The sequence below is a fragment of the Silurus aristotelis genome (assembly GCF_946808225.1).
Source record: "Silurus aristotelis genome assembly, chromosome: 17".
NCBI lineage: Eukaryota > Metazoa > Chordata > Actinopteri > Siluriformes > Siluridae > Silurus > Silurus aristotelis.
In genome coordinates, this window is record NC_139590.1 from 3510490 (window position 1) to 3527183 (window position 16694).

At 42.1% G+C, this 16694-nt stretch overlaps 2 protein-coding genes across 2 annotated transcripts in view; both read left to right on the plus strand.

The window, feature by feature from the left end:
• Nucleotides 1–2051, plus strand: part of ddx42 (DEAD (Asp-Glu-Ala-Asp) box helicase 42) — an 11401-nt gene extending 9350 nt beyond the window's left edge. Inside the window, exon 18 of the mRNA XM_083566863.1 lies at nt 505–2051. Coding sequence (XP_083422989.1) covers nt 505–1098 — 594 coding nt within the window. The 3' untranslated portion in view covers nt 1099–2051. The remainder of the gene's footprint in view (nt 1–504) is intronic.
• Nucleotides 2052–3821: 1770 nt separating this feature from the next.
• On the plus strand, nt 3822–16265 carry LOC310739956 (uncharacterized protein). The gene is made up of 15 exons (XM_083566250.1): nt 3822–4408; nt 4485–4603; nt 4688–4791; nt 4861–5038; nt 5107–5224; nt 5297–5382; nt 5487–5599; nt 8411–8967; nt 14590–14708; nt 14778–14881; nt 14954–15131; nt 15595–15712; nt 15780–15865; nt 15937–16025; nt 16167–16265. Exons 1-15 carry the CDS (start codon nt 3860–3862, stop codon nt 16226–16228), a joined length of 2580 nt encoding a protein of 859 aa, XP_083422376.1. The 5' UTR covers nt 3822–3859; the 3' UTR covers nt 16229–16265.
• The last annotated feature ends 429 nt before the right edge of the window (nt 16266–16694 follow it).

A 16694-nucleotide genomic window follows, 5' to 3' on the forward strand; every position in this document is an offset into this window, starting at 1 on the left:
ATTTTCTTGTTATCTCAGACATTGTTTCCCCGTGACAAAAGCTGAAATTTTCAATTGTTTTCAGTATAAAAGCATGTTCTAGAGGCAGGATCATCATCATGCCGTAATACGAAAAAACAACTTTTGTTGCAATGAGATCACGAGAAAAATACTTTTTTTATACCCAGAACATTAAGTCGTAGTCACAAGGAAACGGTGGCAAAAAAGTTTTATAATGCATGGCTTCTTACTTTTGTAAAAAGAAGTTGCGTCCAAAATAAATAAAAAGTACTCTTCAACAAAACAGCATGTGGCATCAGCAATTCGTCTCCACACTGTATAATTCTCAGCCGCCACTGCAACCTGGAAAACTCAGTATGAATTTTTGCTGGTAGCGAAAAACAAAAGGGAGGAAATCTTCAGGACTAGAATTTTAGCTGGAGATCGTGCTCAGTATAGGTTGTATGATGAGATGCACATATTACTCATGGTGATGTTCTTCTTGTCTCCACTGTTCCTTCTCAGGCTCAGTACAAGAACCACTTCGTGGCGGCATCGAGCAGCTCTCCCAAGCTCAGCGCCCAGTCAAACAGCAACTCGGGTTGGACGAGTGCAGGCAGTCTGAGCTCTGTGCCCTGTGGAGCCCCTGAAGGAAGCCGTACACCTTCATCTTCCACCCCCATGCCCCCTCCTCCTCCATCCTTCAATCTGGGCACCAAGCTGGCCGGCTTCAGCAGCTCAGGCACTTTGAGCTCTGTATCAGACACTCACTCATCCTCATCCTCCTCGTCCTCCTATTCCTCCTCCTCTTCTTCATCCAGAGAGGATTCTTACCACGACAGGAGCCGCCATGGAGAGGGGCACCATCGTCATAGCGAACGGGACCGGCACGGAGACCGCGACCGCCACGGAGACCGGGATCGATACGGCGATCGCGACCGGGATCGGGAACGAGATCGGCACGGCGACAGCCGCAACGGCGATGGCGGACGCCGGGAGAGGGACAACTGGAGGGGAGAACGAGACGGAGGCGAAAGGGCCAGCTCACACAGAGGAGCCGAGGACAGCTTTGCCGTTCCCGATCCACCGAGAAAGAAGAAGAGCAGGTGGGACAGTTAGAGCCAAACTACCCCCCCACCCCCCACCAGCAGGAGACATGGATGGAGCAGCTCCGAGATCAGCCAGCCTTCTCAGCACAGTCCATCTGTCCGCTGTTCCTTAAATGTCAAGGGCGTTAAAGACTTTCAGAGTTTCCTCTGCCTGTTCTCTTCGGTAGATTCCCTGTCGCTCTTTCCGTCAGGCGGCCGACGGGGTCGTTTTAATCCGTTAAATGAGAACTTGCGAATTATAGAGATGCAAATTTCAGAACAGTCACGCAGGCCTTTTCTTTATATCTGTGTGTGAATTAATCCTTATGTCAATAGTTCCTTTTTTTGGGGGGGGTTATGGGGTTAGTTTGGGGCTTTTTTTTCCCGTAGTTTGCAGAAATGACTTCGTAGTGATCTTTTGCGAATTCTAAAGGAGAATTCGAGGCGATTTTGACATCTTTATGATTAGAAAGGAAACATTATTTTGAAGCCTTTCCATCCCGTTTAACATGACGATCCAGAAGTTCTGAAGTCTGTGAGCTCTGAGTGATCTGTATTGTAGGGTCGTGTTTTTGTTCTGTATTTCTTTTTAACACCTACCCGCTGTTACGACACAACGTGCCCTCCTGTCCTGTCTGGGATTTTTTTGTGTTTCAAAATAAAACTACGCTCATGCGATCGGTTACCTTCATACTCGCCATCTTAGGGTTGGGATGTGGCAATAATGACAGTGAAGAGATTGAGTTGTACTCTGAAATAACTGCATATAAATCTATAAAACAACCAATGGGGTAAAAGACTGGAATATGTGCTGTGTATTATTATTTGTATTTAATTTTTTTTTTTTAGTCGACTAGATTAGAAAGGCTTCTCTAAGACCAATAAGCTGTTTTTCATGTATTTTGTGAATGTGGTGCAGTTACATGAACCATTCTTCATCATCATCATCATTCTGGCTTCAATAAAACATGATAAGATCTTGAATAGTGTTGCCTTTATTTATTTTTCCAACATGAGCAATGATTGATAATTGTACATTTGTAGCATTTCTCAGACTCTTCAATCCAGAGAGACTTCTCTGAATTCTCACTTGTACAAATGAGCAGGTGAGGGTTAAGGGCCGTGCTCAAGGGCCCCAGCAGTGACAGCTTGGTGGTGCTGGGATTTGAACCTCGCAGATCAGAAGTCTAATATCTTAACCGCTGAGCTACCCCCTCCCACCAATTATAAGCATGCTTACATACAGTCGTTTAATTCTAGATGCATAGCTGCTAATGGTTTGAGTTTCATGAAAGCATTTCAAGAGAAAAAATAAATAATACATTTGGGAATTAAACTGGTTTCCATTTAGATGATGCACAGTCTCTTTAAAACTCAAATTTTAATTACGTTTAATCGTAAGCTGCATCTACACTAATCCAGTCACATTTTTTGTCCAAAAAAACGCTCCATGTCCACACTATCGTTTTCAATCATCTCCCAAAAGTAAGATGCTTGGACCTGCGTCATTTCTGCCGAGGTTTTCTACTTTTACGGCTCTTTAAAACGTCGCTAAATTGGCTGAATTGGTCAAATGACTAAAACACATTACTGTTTACCGAGTCGAAACTTTGATGCAAAAATTTTCTAATTTGTCCACTTTGAAGAGCGTTTTTCAAAAATCTATGTTTTCATTGACTGAAAACGCCTTTGGACCGAAAGCCAAAACTGAGAGAAAAATATGCGTTTTAAAACACAAATGTGTGTGAACATACCCTAAAGTAATGGTCCTTTTATAAGACTAGTGAAAATGGTCTTTTTCTTCTTTCGGCTACCAACATTAGGGGTCGTCACAGTGGATCATCCGTCTCCATACCCCCCCGTCCACTACATCTGCCTCTTTCAAACTAACCACCAGCATGTCTTCCCTCACCACATCCATAAACCTAATCCTTCGCCTTCCTTTTTTCCTCCTTCTTGGTGGCTTCATCCTCAGCATTCTTCTACCTCATTCTTCTCCCTCCTCTGCACATCACCTAACCATTTTCGATTACGCCTCTGTCACATTGTCTCCAGAATCTCCGACCTGCATGGTAGCTTTAATAACCTTGCAAAAACCTTAATCTTGCAAAAATCGCTGCACTTTGCTACCTCCAGCTCCACCTCCTGTCTTTTCCTCAATGCCACTGTCTCGAAACCATACAACATCTCAAGTCTCACCACAGTCCTATAAACTTTCCCTTTCATTCTTGCAGATAATTTTCTATTCTTCTTTACTCTTCACTTCTGTAACAATTATATATGTTTTTATAGATATATAGATAGATAGATCGATCGATCATGAGACTGGTCCAAGGTCTACTAAAGGTTGTCCTACAGCAGTTAATTCTGCTTTAATTAGAATGCATTGGTACGCATGTTTTGTTGCTCACATATTAATCAATAAATATCCTGCAGCAACACAAGATATACTTTAATGTTTGCACACATTAGTTGTTTATAAAACACTATCACATGACAACATGCTGGGTCTAGAAGTGTAAATTCAATGAGGAGAAATATTTTCATTGGGGTGCTTTAACATACAAGCTACTCGGTCAATTACTGAAATAATGTTAGTAATTGGCAAAATCATTGAATCACAGACAATTAACCTCTTGGTCCAATCACATGCAAAAATCAGTCAAGTTGTAATCGCTGGCACCTGTGAGGTGGGTTGAGCAGCTGAGAAAGATCATCAGGAGCAGTCTTGCTTGAATAAAAGCTGCTCTGGTAGTGCTAGTAGGCATGCTTACATTTGTCTCTCAGTAGCAATGGGGTTCAACCAAGTGGGGCTTTGTGCATTTGTGCTTTTTGCAGTTAGATTATCAACAGCACAATGGATGGACTTGGGAGCTGTGCAACCACCTGCTGGATCTCAAGCAACCAAACCAGGTCAGCCTCCACTGCAATCAAATCCTGGGATGCCACCTCAATGGCTGCAAAGTAGCCCCCAAGCTGGAAGCCCTCCAGTAGCCCCACTTGGACTGCAGTTTCAGAATCCTTCAGATGCTCAAGCCCAGCAAGTAATCCAGCAACAAGTGAAGAAGCTGGACTGGACTTTTCCTGCGCTGCCCAAAATCCCAACGGCACAAACGATGGTGCATGTTGACCGACAGTCTAATCCGGTTTATACCCAGGGTGTGACGGTGAGCTGCAACGAGACTGCAGTGCATGTCGAAGTGAGGAAGGATGTTCTTGGACATGATCTTACCAATATTGCTTTCCTCACACTGGGAGGCTGTCCTGCTCAAGGGCTGGATGCTGCTTCTCCAGTCCTCATCTATGAATCTCTGTTAAATGGCTGCAAAAGCATGTTGACTGTAAGTCTCTTTTCATTGCTATGTCTTTTTTGGGGGGGGGGGGTGGAAAGCTTTATCTAAAGATCTGTGTTTCTAGATGACTGCAGATGAGCTGGTGTATAGCTTCACCCTTGGCATGTCTCCAGTGCCACTCAGTGGCACTCCCATTCTAAGAAGAGCCAGTACAAGGGTTATGATTCAGTGCCATTATCCAAGGTATTGCTTCACAACACACGGCTTGATTTTATTAAGGTGGCTGGCTTTATTTCAAACATTTTATTTTATGTTTCTTTCCCCTAGGTTCCACAATGTCAGTAGCAGTGGTCTTGTGCCTGCTTGGGTCCCATATGCTTCTGCCCAGGCTGCTGAGGAACTTCTTGTTTTCACCTTGAGACTTATGACTGGTTTGTATTGTGATACAATTGTTAGTTTGTTCTTATGTTTGCTTTTACTAATGGTCTTTCTTCTTCTAGATGACTGGCTATCTGAACGAACATCCAACCAGTACTACCTGGGTGAGCTTATCAACATTGAGGCGTCCGTTCTGCAGTTCAACCATGTCCCCCTGCGTGTCCTTATCGACGGCTGTGTGGCTACTACTGTCCCTGATATAAATTCCGTCCCCAGATATTTTTTCCTTGATAACTACGGGTAAGTTAGGTTCATTTTAGGGCTTTTTGTTGTCCACTGGTAAAAGCTTAACTGGAAATGTCTTCCAGGTGCCTGATTGATGCCATGCTAACTCAGTCCAGTTCCCAGTTCATGCCCCAAACTCAAGCAAACAAGCTGAGGTTTCAGTTGGAAGCTTTTGGATTCCAACAAACGAACAATAGCCTGGTAAGTACTGGCTTTTCTTTTTGGTTTTTTTTATTTAAATATATAAATGTCTAACTTTACTTGTGTTGCCAGGTCTACATCACATGCATCATAAAGGCAACAGTTGCCTCTTCCCCAGCTGATTCTCAGCACAAGGCTTGTTCTTTCTCTGGCAATGGGTATTTTTTTTTTTTTTATATATATATTTGAGCTTTCAGGGGCCCAGTGTTGGCTGTGACGACTAATGGTTCTTATTTAAATTCTTTCTCCCTTTTTTTTTAAGATGGCTTGCTGCATATGGTCCCAACCAGGTATGTGGTTGTTGCAGTAGCAGCTGTGCTGGAAGGAAGGGAAGAGACTTGTCTGCAAGTGCTCGAGATCTGCCTTCAAAGAAAGGTATTTTGGGGGGGATAGAAATGTGTGGCTCTAAACCAGTGGCTTTCAGTGTATTCCTAGTGGGGAACAGACATGGTGAATGGGGTGCAGGGTTTAAAAATTTTATTTTTTTGGTTATTTAGATTTTTCTTGTCTTTACTTTGATGCAACAATTGAGTCACTAATGCAAGTAAATTAAAATGTCAGTTGGGGGATGTAACAACTTCACCTATCTTGTTTAAGAATTGTACTTTTTAAATTAGACTTGTTTAAACATTGTTTCATTACCACTGCTCAAGTTTATATAACTACACCTTTCTTTAAAAAGCTGTTTCCTTTTATTTGCAGGCCTGCAGCTGGCAAAACCTGTACGCCTGGGTCCAATCACAGTTCTGGAGAATGTTTGGTAGTCAAATGACTTGCTGCTCTTTGCTTTAATAAACTGTTAAAATGTGCTCTTGTGTATTGTCTTGACTGTTTCATCTAAACATGAATAGAGGATGTAGATTTTATATACACACTGGATACAAAATTGTACTTAATTTAAATTGGTTTAAAGTTGAGACTTTTTGCTCTTATGCCTCTTGGGTTTTAGACCCTGGTATTGAATTACTGGCTAGCAGGTGTCCTTAAGAATAGAATGATGCCACTTTTCTATAGTGCTCAGATTTGCCTTTCTTTGCTACCTACTTTATTCTAAATGAAATCTGCTTAGGCTCCTTAATCAATGGCATGTCTGGGTTTCTGGCATCTAAAGAGCTTTTGTGTTTGGAAGCACAAGTTTAATTTAGAAATTTAGTTGAGTTCAAGACCAATTAACTGACGCGTGCTTTTATATGGAATGAAGTCTTGCCACACCAACCCTTTGCCAATAAACACTTAGGACCAGGGTATCCAATCTTGCCCACAAAGAGCTGGTATTTTGGGTTTTCAATGCAAGCAAGGGCAACGCCATTATACCTGCTAAATGGTTTAACATGACTCATGTGTGGACCTTGCTTGCCTGGAATGAAAACCAGCACCCACCCTGGACTTTTTTGGAAAAGATTGGACACTCCTGGTTTAAGCAATGCTTGCCTTTGTAACAATGGCATCTATTTGGTACCTGGTTTATTTTATGGTACATGACCTGAATCCAAGGCTATTGTCCCAAACTGAAAATTTGAATAAAGTCCAATTGTGGTGAGTTTGTCCACATATGCCTTGGACATTTGTTCTTGGCTTAAAGGAGTAAACCTTAATTTGGGCTAATACTGTTGGTTCACCTTTCCACTAATAGATCTGGATCCCCAAGTAGTGTTCACCTACAGACCTGTTTCTTTAAATACTTTTTTTTTTTTTACTATTTGTTTATGCTTTAGAGACCATGTGAAAATCCCAGATAAACAGTTTCTGAAATATGCATATGAGCCACTCTGGAGCAAACAGCTGTCACAGATCACAATTTCCCTCTATTCTAATTTTTTAAAAGGGGGAAGTGGTAGCTCAGTGGAAAAGATGTTACACTTCTGATTGGAAGGTCATGGGTTTAAAGAAACTTCTACTGCTGCGCCCTTAACCCGCCTTTTCCTCCACTGTATAAATGAAGTCTCTCTGGATAAGGGAATCGTAAATGCAAATGATAGAATAAATAAGACCACATTGAAACAAGTCTCCATAATTAAACAGTTGATAACTTGACAAATGGTTTTCAGGTTAAAGCTGCAAAAAAATCAGTTAGCTTTGCTTGTAACAAAAAAAATGTATTCTTGTAAAAAAAAAAAAAAAACTGTGTAGACCCACTGATAGGAAGCAGTCTTATAGTGGCATATGTGCTAGTATGTATTTTTAAACAAGTACAGAGACACAAGACAACTAGTTTTTAGTCTTTGTTACTCCTTTTTTAACCCATGCACATACAACAGCGTCAGTGTATTTAAACTGCAGGTATGTTTGTTTGCATCTAGAAAGACATCCACTTGCACATTGTAAAACATTTAATTTCTTTAACTTTTTAAAACAAGTCCCATTGAAATTGTGAAGATTTTAATAAAATGATCAACTCTGGAATCAAATCATTTCGTTTTTTTTTTCTTCTGCTTGTACTCTCTCTCTGGTACTGGGTAAGCAGACACTGTTGCCAAAAGTAAATTATCTACAGAACCAGTAAAATTCTTTATACCTTTCACAACAAATGAGACCAACATCAAATGCGTACAGCAAAAATAAATGGCAATCGTAATGGTATCAGTGCATAAACTATTTTCTTTATTTTTTATGTTAATCACTGGGATCAAATTATATATTATTTACACATGATGCTCGATAGGACTCTCAAAACAAACACACATTTTTATCATCAGGAAAACATTAGACAAAATGCCCATCCTGTCAGAATCCAACACATAAAAAAACACTGGACTGTAATACACCTGCTCCTGTTAAAAAAAAGCTTGTATTTTGTTGATGGTGTTGAAAAGATTTTTTATCAAGTTAATCCAAATTTAGTCCTAAGGTTTAAAAAAAAAAATCAATAAATAAAATGAACATATTTAGTTTTATATTGGTATAATTAAACTTGGCTTTCACTCTGAACATAACCATAGAAGCTGGCATGATCTTAACAAAAGGATTCAATCAAGGACTATAATTAGTTCTATAATTGCTAAATTGCTTAGCTAGGTCATGTGACCTTGACAATTAGGCCAATTTAGCTCTTGGTCCAATCAAATGCAAGGAGCAGTAAAATTCTAATTGCGTTCATTTGTTTGGCAGCCTAATTAGTAACTCACCACGCTCAGAAGAGCATCAGGCTATTTAGAAACGTTCAAATACTTGTTTAAATCACCGTGTAAATACGAGGTGCTCTGACCATCCTGGTGTGCATTCATCTGTCAACTGCAATGGGATTCAACCAAGTGAGGGATGGGCTGCTACTACTTTTGGCAGTTCATATGACAACAGCACAATGGACAAGTTTGGAGAATATTAAATTAAGCAACCCAGGACAGCCTCCACTGCAAATGAATCCTGGCTTAACTCCTCAATGGCTGCAAAGTGCTTCCCAAGCTGGAAGCCCTGGATATCCTTCAGCTGACCAAACGCAACAAGTAATCCAGCAACAAGTTAAGAAGCTGAATTGGAATTTTCCTGCAGTGCCCCAAATCCCAACACCACCACCTCTAGTGCATGTTGACAGATATGCTGATCCTATTCCTGCCCAAGGTGTGACGGTGAGATGTAACGAGACTTCAGTGCATGTCGAGGTGAGCAAAGACGTGCTTGGAATTGATCCGACCTTCACTATGGCTTTGCTCACACTTGGAGGCTGTACACCCAAAAGCATGGATGCTTCTTCTCAAGTCCTTATCTATGAGTCTCCATTGTATGGCTGCAAAAGCAGATTAACTGTAAGTCCTTTCTATTGCTAAATACATGAAGAGCTTTTTAAACTTGTTGTATATGTAGCTGGTACGGAACTTCCGTATCAGCTGGCAGTTAAGTGTTCCCAGCAATCTGTGGAATGGTGAAATAAAGACAGGACAAAACCATGCGTGTGATCAGCTCTTGTCTTGCTGGGTTATGACCTGCAGCCCAGCAGACACCTTGCAACACGCAGCACTCCCACAGCGCCCTCTATTGAACTGGTGGAACCACCATTCCCTTAATACATTTTAACATGCAAAAACCCATTTAAGTGTCTTTAATCACAAATGAAATTGTGTTAATTGTGAAGAACCGACAATCGGGGTGTCACTCTCCCCTCCACAGAAGGTAAAACTCTTAACTCTTTAGATATCCATATATATATATATATATATATATAATTTATTCTTAATAATTTGGAACTGTAACTGGTATCCCTTGGTATGGGTTACTGATATGGTCCACCCATGTATGTGCAGATGTGAGTGCCCAGGGTAGTGACTGAACTTTGTGTGCTGTTAGTGTGTTTAATGTTGGTACTGTTTGGAATGTGGGTTGTCCAAGAAAGGGGTATGTCCTTCTTTGAGCAGGTCTTCTCTCTCTGAGTGATCTCTTAGTTTCTTGGCAGGGTTCTTGTTGTGGAGGTTCTTCTTGTGGGTTTTCACCTCCTGATTCCATGCCTTGTTCTGGCTCCTGGCTCTCCACAGGTAGCGAAGTATATTCTGGAAGGTCAGCATCATGAAATATGCACTCTGGTTCTTTCGATAATTGTTCCAAAGTCCCTCTTGTGCAAGCCCTCTGTAAATCATCTCTCTCCATGGAGTCAGACCCATCCAGCTCTCCCTCAGACTGCTCACTTCCTGGTTCCTCTCCTTCACATTCATAATGTTTTGAATTGCCTATTCTCCTCCAATAGTATCCTTCTTCTCCTACCTCATCTTTTTGTGTAACCTTTCTCCTCAGTTGTACCCTTGTCTCAACACCTCTTCCTCCAGGCACTTTCTGATTCTTTGGGTCCAGATTCTTTGGTGTTGGTCAATCTTTCACAAGCTTGGTTTCGGTGCAATGTTTCTGATCTTGCGCGCATCATTTTCAGGATGTACCTTGTAAACGAAGTTATCACCTAATTGCTCCTTCACCACATAAATGGTAGGCTCCCAATAAGAATGCAGCTTTCCTGAGTGACCCCTCTGACTCATATTCCTCACCAGGACACGATCTCCAGGTCTTAAAATGATACAACTGGCTTTCTGATCATAGTATTCTTTATTGTGCAGACTCCTCTGCTTGCTATTCTGTGCTGCAATCCTAAAGGCTTCAGCCATCCGATCTGCCCAGCGCTCAGCATACCCACGTGGGGTGGTGAATCCTACTTCTTGTACTAACCCAAACAATAAGTCAATGGGAAGCCGTGGATGACGACCATACATTAGGTAGAAGGGAGAGTATCCCGTCGACTCATGCCTGGTGCAATTGTAGGCGTGAATGGCCTTCGGCAGATGTTCCTTCCAGTTCTGTTTGTCCTTTTCAGTCAACGTCCGCAACATCTGAAGCAAAGTTCGGTTTAGTCTCTCTACAGGATTACCTTGAGGGTGGTATGGAGTAGTCCTGGAGCGTCCTTTGTGTTCTCCTATAAAGTATATTGTTTTCTAGGACTAGCTTGTGCCATTCTCTTAGCAGCTTTATTGTATCACTCGCCGCCATACGCCGAACATCAGGGATCAATGTCTTACCAGCTTCCTTCAATTTGACCACTGGCCCAATCGCTTGATCTTCATTTTGTGCTCTACTCAGTTAATCAGGACTGATGGCGGGTAGCACCTGATCATGGAGTGTGACTGTCAGTTGGACATCATGTTACCCTCCCAAGTTGCCGGGATGGCACTTTGACAGGCCCTCCGTGCACTCCGTGCACAAAATCAGGATATGCAAGCACAGGTGGGTTGGTTAGCATGTCAATGAGTCTGGCTAAGCTCTGCTGGTGTTCGTCTCCCCAAACAATCAGATGTTTTGAAGGCAGCTGTGAGCTGCTCCTCCTTTCCCTTCCGACTGGTGATTTGATTTTCTGCTATGTTCGCTTGGAGCAGCCTATAAATAGGTTTAGCTAACCTAGCAAAGTCTTGGATGTAACTTCGGTAATAGCTTAGGAAGCCTACAAGGTGGCGAACTTCTCCAACATTTTGCAGTATTTTATCACAAAGTACCCTCACAGCATCCAGATCCTTTGGATCCACTCTTACTCCGTCTGCAGACACAAGGCAACCCAGGTACCGGACCTCCTGCTTAAACAACTCGCACATTTAGCTGGACGCAGCTTGACTCCATGCTCCCGGAGGACCCTGAACACGACTCACAATTTTTCAACATGTTCTTCAAAGGACTTGGCAAAGCAGAGATCATCCAAGTATGGCAAGCAGCACTCATCATGGATGGACTAACATTTCTTCCCTACTCCGTTGAAAAGCGGCAGGAGCATTTCAAAAGCCAAAAGGAACCCTTACCCATTTAAATAGGCCCCAAGGGGTCACAAATGCTGTCAAGTGCCTCGACCCTTCGGCCATAAACCCCTGGTGATATAAGCCTTTCCTTGGTCAAGTATGGAGAACCAGCGATAACCACCCAAAGTGTTAATGAGATCCTGTATTCTTGGCAGTGGATGACGATCAGGGATGGTCTTCCTGTTGAGCTGTCTGTAGTCTATACATAGTCGTAGTGTGCCATCTTTTTTCCGGATGCACACTAATGGGGCAGCATAGGGTGAACGAGATTTTACTATCCAGCCCTTAGCAAGCAAGTCCTGTACATACTCCTTAACTTCTTTCAAGAGTGGCTTGGGTATAGAAGTATAGGCCTTCTCCACAGGGATATCATCCTTCAAACTCCAGGTCATCTGTAGGCTGGGGATATTTCCGATGTCATTCATTACGAGCAAACACAGCCGACTCTTCATAAAGAAGCTGTCTCACTACTGCTTGTTCACTTGATTTCAGGTGACGGAGGTCTACAGGAGGATGCCACTGTGTGTTGTCCTCTGGCGGTGCTGGTTAAGATGAAACAGTTTCCTGTGGATTTGTTGGCTCAAGTTGATCTGTCTGGATAATCTTAGCAATGGCTGCTATCTCCCCAAGGATGGTTCTTTTTGGGATGGTTACCTCATGCTTAGTGTGGTTGCCAACTGGAACTCTTGTGCGTCTGTCCTCTTTTGTGAACCTCAATCAGTCCTTCTCCAAGATCAAGACATGCTAGTGGTGGGGCCTCCTCACTTGGCTCAAATAGGACTGTGGGGTCAGAAATATTAAAGTTGGGAGGTACCCTACGTTTTACGTTGGCGACCTGACCAGGACAAATGGTGACGCCTTGTGACCCAACCCTCACCCGGGCTGTGTCAGCATATATTTTATTTGTACGAATGAAGCCAACTGACACTTTAACCGGGTCATCTTGGGTATTTCCAGTGTTACTCATCAGGGAATGTAAGGTAGTAAGAATGCCTGCCTTGTCTTTGGGTCCTGTGATTAACTCTGAGATCACATTAAACCCCAACAGCGGCAGACTGACCAGAAAAGGGACTTGGATGGAGTAGTGGGTCCCATCATGTCCAGATAAGCTTACTGTAGCTTTGACTCACCCACTAAATGGAATTACTTCCCCATTGATGGCGAGCACCTCCAGACCAGCACTGGGTCCCACTATTTCAGATAAGGGGCGAATATCATGTGTTGGTAGATAATTTTTCCTCCAGTCTTGATCAATGACGCTAACCTGCGCTCCAGTGTCGAGAAGCATGTTTACATGATGACCTCCAATTTCGCCTTCCAGTCGACACTTTTTCCCAACAAACTGGACGATCTTTTCTCCTGAGCCTTCAGGTTGTCTTTTCCTTGGTTTCCTGGTGGTACTACCCATGTGATCCCACGAACCAGTATTAACTGTATAGTTACGATAGGATGAACCTGCATTAGGGACTGTTGTCTCTGGTGTACTTTTTGGCCTAACATTAGGTACTGACCTTTTTTGCCTGTTTAGACAGCCAACCGCCCGGTGACCTTCCCCTCCACAAATGAAACGGTGGCTTCAAGTCTCCTCTTTCCCCTGTTTCATGCAGTTAGGACAACCCGGCCTTCTCCTCTTTATTAGGTGTTTTAGCCCTGCATTGACAATGCTGTTCTTTCTCCTTGGGCTGTTGCAGTGAATTGACTACATCAGTCAGTGCTTCTACTTGGGTGATAAGCTTGCGAATCTCTTTATCAACCTGCTCAGTAGTCGCAGACACTGCCTTAATTTTTGAAATCCCTTCAATTTGAGCACTATGAGCATGAGTGGTTTTAAGTCGTGGCATTGACTGCAGCCGACGCGCTCTCCTCCTCCTCACTTGTTACCTTTTACAAGCTGTCTGAGGAGCATGTCATCCGTTGCGTCTCCTGCAGCAATTAAAGTTTAAGTTCACGACGAAGCTCACCGTGTTTGGACCCCAAACCCTGGCAAACTGTGTGGAGAAATAACTCTTGTATGGTCTTTGCATTATACCTTATATCCCCAGTGCTGTGTTAGGAAGCAAACTGAATCTTTTGTTTGAGTCCAATTGCCCGATAAAGAAACTGCTGTGGATTCTCTTTTTCTCCTTGGCGTGCACACATCAACTTCTGCAACAGCTCTGTGCTGCTCTTATCCCCTAAGTGAGACTGTACCAGCCCTTTCAACTTTTGTACCGCCAAATCCTTTCTCCATTAACATCTCCTTGAAGTGACCCGGTTTAGTGATCTTCAGTACCCCTCTGATTTCACTTTCACCAAAATGTTCTTGCAGGCCCTCTTCAATTTGTCGGCATACACTGTTGAAGCTAATCTCAGAAGTAGTCGCCAATCTGGCCTCCATGTACTTTAAACTCTCTCCGTGGGATATATGGAGGTTCTCTCCTGCTCATTTGGTCATCGGTACAGCGTGGGGGAGAGGGAGTCTGGAAAGAAAATGGGAGAGCGCCTGATTGTGAGGACATGGTGTGGGGATTCGTAGCATGAATCTTTTCCCCTCGTTGGTTTGCTCAATGTTTTTAGCAATGAGGAAGAGTTCATCAGGCAGTTCACAAAGTGCTTTCCGGATTTCCTTCACCAGATTTCTTCTTTCTTTTTCCATCGTACCAACCTCCAAACCACTCTTAATCATCAAACAGCAGCAAGGATTCCATACAAAGATCCACGGCAAACTGGTCTTTGGATTCTTTTGGATGAGCTTCCCTTCTCCAGCAGTTGGCGCTCATCCCGGACGAGCCCCCAAGAACTGTAGCGGTTACGGAACTTCCGTATCAGCTGGCAGTTAAGTGTTCCCAGCAATCTGTGGAATGGTGAAATAAAGACAGGACACAACCATGCGTGTGATCAGCTCTTGTCTTGCTGGGTTATGACCTGCAGCCCCAGCAGACACCTTGCAACAAGCAGCACTCCCACAGCACCCTCTATTGAACTGGCAGAACCACTATTCCCTTAATACATTTTAACATGCAAAAACCCATTTAAGTGTCTTTAATCACAAATGAAATTGTGTTAATTGTGAAGAACCGACAATCGGGGGCGTCACATACACTTTAAATGTACTTTTGTTTTGTTTAGGTGACTTCAGATGAGCTGGTGTATATTTTTACTCTTGGTATGTCTCCAGTACCAATCCGTGGTACTCCCATTCTTAGAAGAGCTGGTACAAGGGCTTTCATTCAGTGTCACTATCCAAGGTACTTGAAGTTTCTCTGATTTGTTTAGTTTAATTTTGGATGGATTTACCTGTTTGACCTGGTTTTCAGATTCCACAATGTGAGTAGCAGTGGTCTTGTACCTGCTTGGCTTCCATATGCTTCTGCCCAGGCTGCTCCGGAACTTCTTGTCTTCACCTTGAGGCTGATGACTGGTTTGTACTGTCCTTGAATTGTAGCTTGTTTGTCCGACAATGTGCTTTTTGCTAATTTTATTTGTCTTGTAGATGACTGGCTATCTGAACGAACATCCAACCAGTACTACCTGGGTGAGCTTATAAACATTGAGGCATCTGTACTGCAGTTCAACCATGTCCCTCTGCGTGTCCTTGTAGATGGCTGTGTGGCTACTACAGTCCCTGACATAAATGCTGTCCCCAGATATTTCTTCATTGAAAATTTTGGGTAAGTTGGGTTAATTTAATGGCTTCTGTAAACTGATATGAAGACTTTATAATATTCCTTCTGGGATAAATACATTTCTCATCCAACATTTTTCTATTGGATGTGTTGCATTATACAACTGAATACTTAAGTGTATATCTATACACACTTATCAGTGGTGTAAATGTACCTCGCTACCTTACTTTTGACTGCTTTCGGGTTTTACTGAATATCAAAGGTAAACTTATTCGCTACTAAATTACGTGAGTTAATACATGTACTTCACTATATTAAGACCAATTACATTTTGGCTTATTTTGTGAATGAAGGGACATTTACTTATTATATTGCCTATTAAATACTAATGGTTCTACTAATTTTTATCTAAAAAAAAAAAAAAAGGTAATTTACAGTTTCTCCAACATACAGATATTGCTGCCAAAATGATTAATTTCTAACCATATAAAATGACCCCTTTACCCAGGTGCCTGGTTGATGCCAAGCTAACTCAGTCCAGTTCCCAGTTCATGCCCCAAACTCAAGCAAACAAGCTGAGGTTTCAGTTGGAAGCTTTTGGATTTCAACAAGAGAACAGTAGCTTGGTAAGTACCGCCTTACCTCTGGCATATGCATGTTTGTCAATGTAACCCTTACTCCTTGTGTTTCCAGGTCTATATCACGTGCATCTTGAAGGCAACCGCTGCTTCTTCCCCTGCTGATGCTGAGCACAAGGCGTGTTCCTTTTCAGACAATAGGTATGTTCTTGTTACCTTTTAATGGCGTTGTGCTGATTAACTGTGATCGCTGATGCCTTACTGCTTCTTAGATGGACTGCTGCATATGGTGCTGACCAGGTGTGCAGTTGTTGCAGTAGCAGCTGTGCTTCAAGGAAGGGACGAGATCTGTCAAAGCGAGGTATTTTTAAAGAACCTTTGTAATTTACGTCTTGCCACCCTACGATCTGTATAGCACTATGTGAAATCTTACTTTACCTGAAGATGGGGGGGGTTTGTACTTTGCATTTATTATTATTTTTTTTACTCCCTTTATTTGCAGGCATGCAGCTGAAAAGAAAAGTCAACCTTGGCCCAATTGTGGTTGTGGAAAATGTTTGGTAATCAAATACCTTTGTCTAAATAAAGCATTTTATAACTTCTTATTTTGATGTCTTCTGATTTTTATTTATTTTTATTATTGCCTTCAACATGTAATTTGACAATTGTGGTATCCAGAATTAAATAGATTTCCCATCATGCACTTGGGCAGGGACTTTAGCAAAACTAGCTGAGAGCATAACTAATAGGGATGCTACAGTATATAATTGTGGAAAGGTCGGATGTGTATATATTTTTTTAAGTTTAACATTTTATATTAAACATTTGTAATAAAATGCCTGGATAAATGTAATTTTATAAAAATTGAGACTTCACATTGACTTGGCCCAAAATAAAATTTGGATAATACAAATGTTAAAATCTTCTAAAGCTGTTCTTATTTCAGCATACTTTAACATTCCTTCTATCCTTCCTTCACTTTCTTGATCTGCAAAATTGTTCTCAAGAGAAATTATTGATGCAAACACTA

Coding starts and splice junctions, on each gene's coding strand:
- LOC310739956 (XM_083566250.1), top strand. CDS start 3,860: ATGGGGTTCAACCAAGTGGGGCTTTGTGCATTTGTGCTTTTTGCAGTT. Junction 5,039..5,106: donor TTTTTCCTTGATAACTACGG/GTAAGTTAGGTT, acceptor AATGTCTTCCAG/GTGCCTGATTGATGCCATGC. Junction 8,968..14,589: donor GCTGCAAAAGCAGATTAACT/GTAAGTCCTTTC, acceptor TGTTTTGTTTAG/GTGACTTCAGATGAGCTGGT.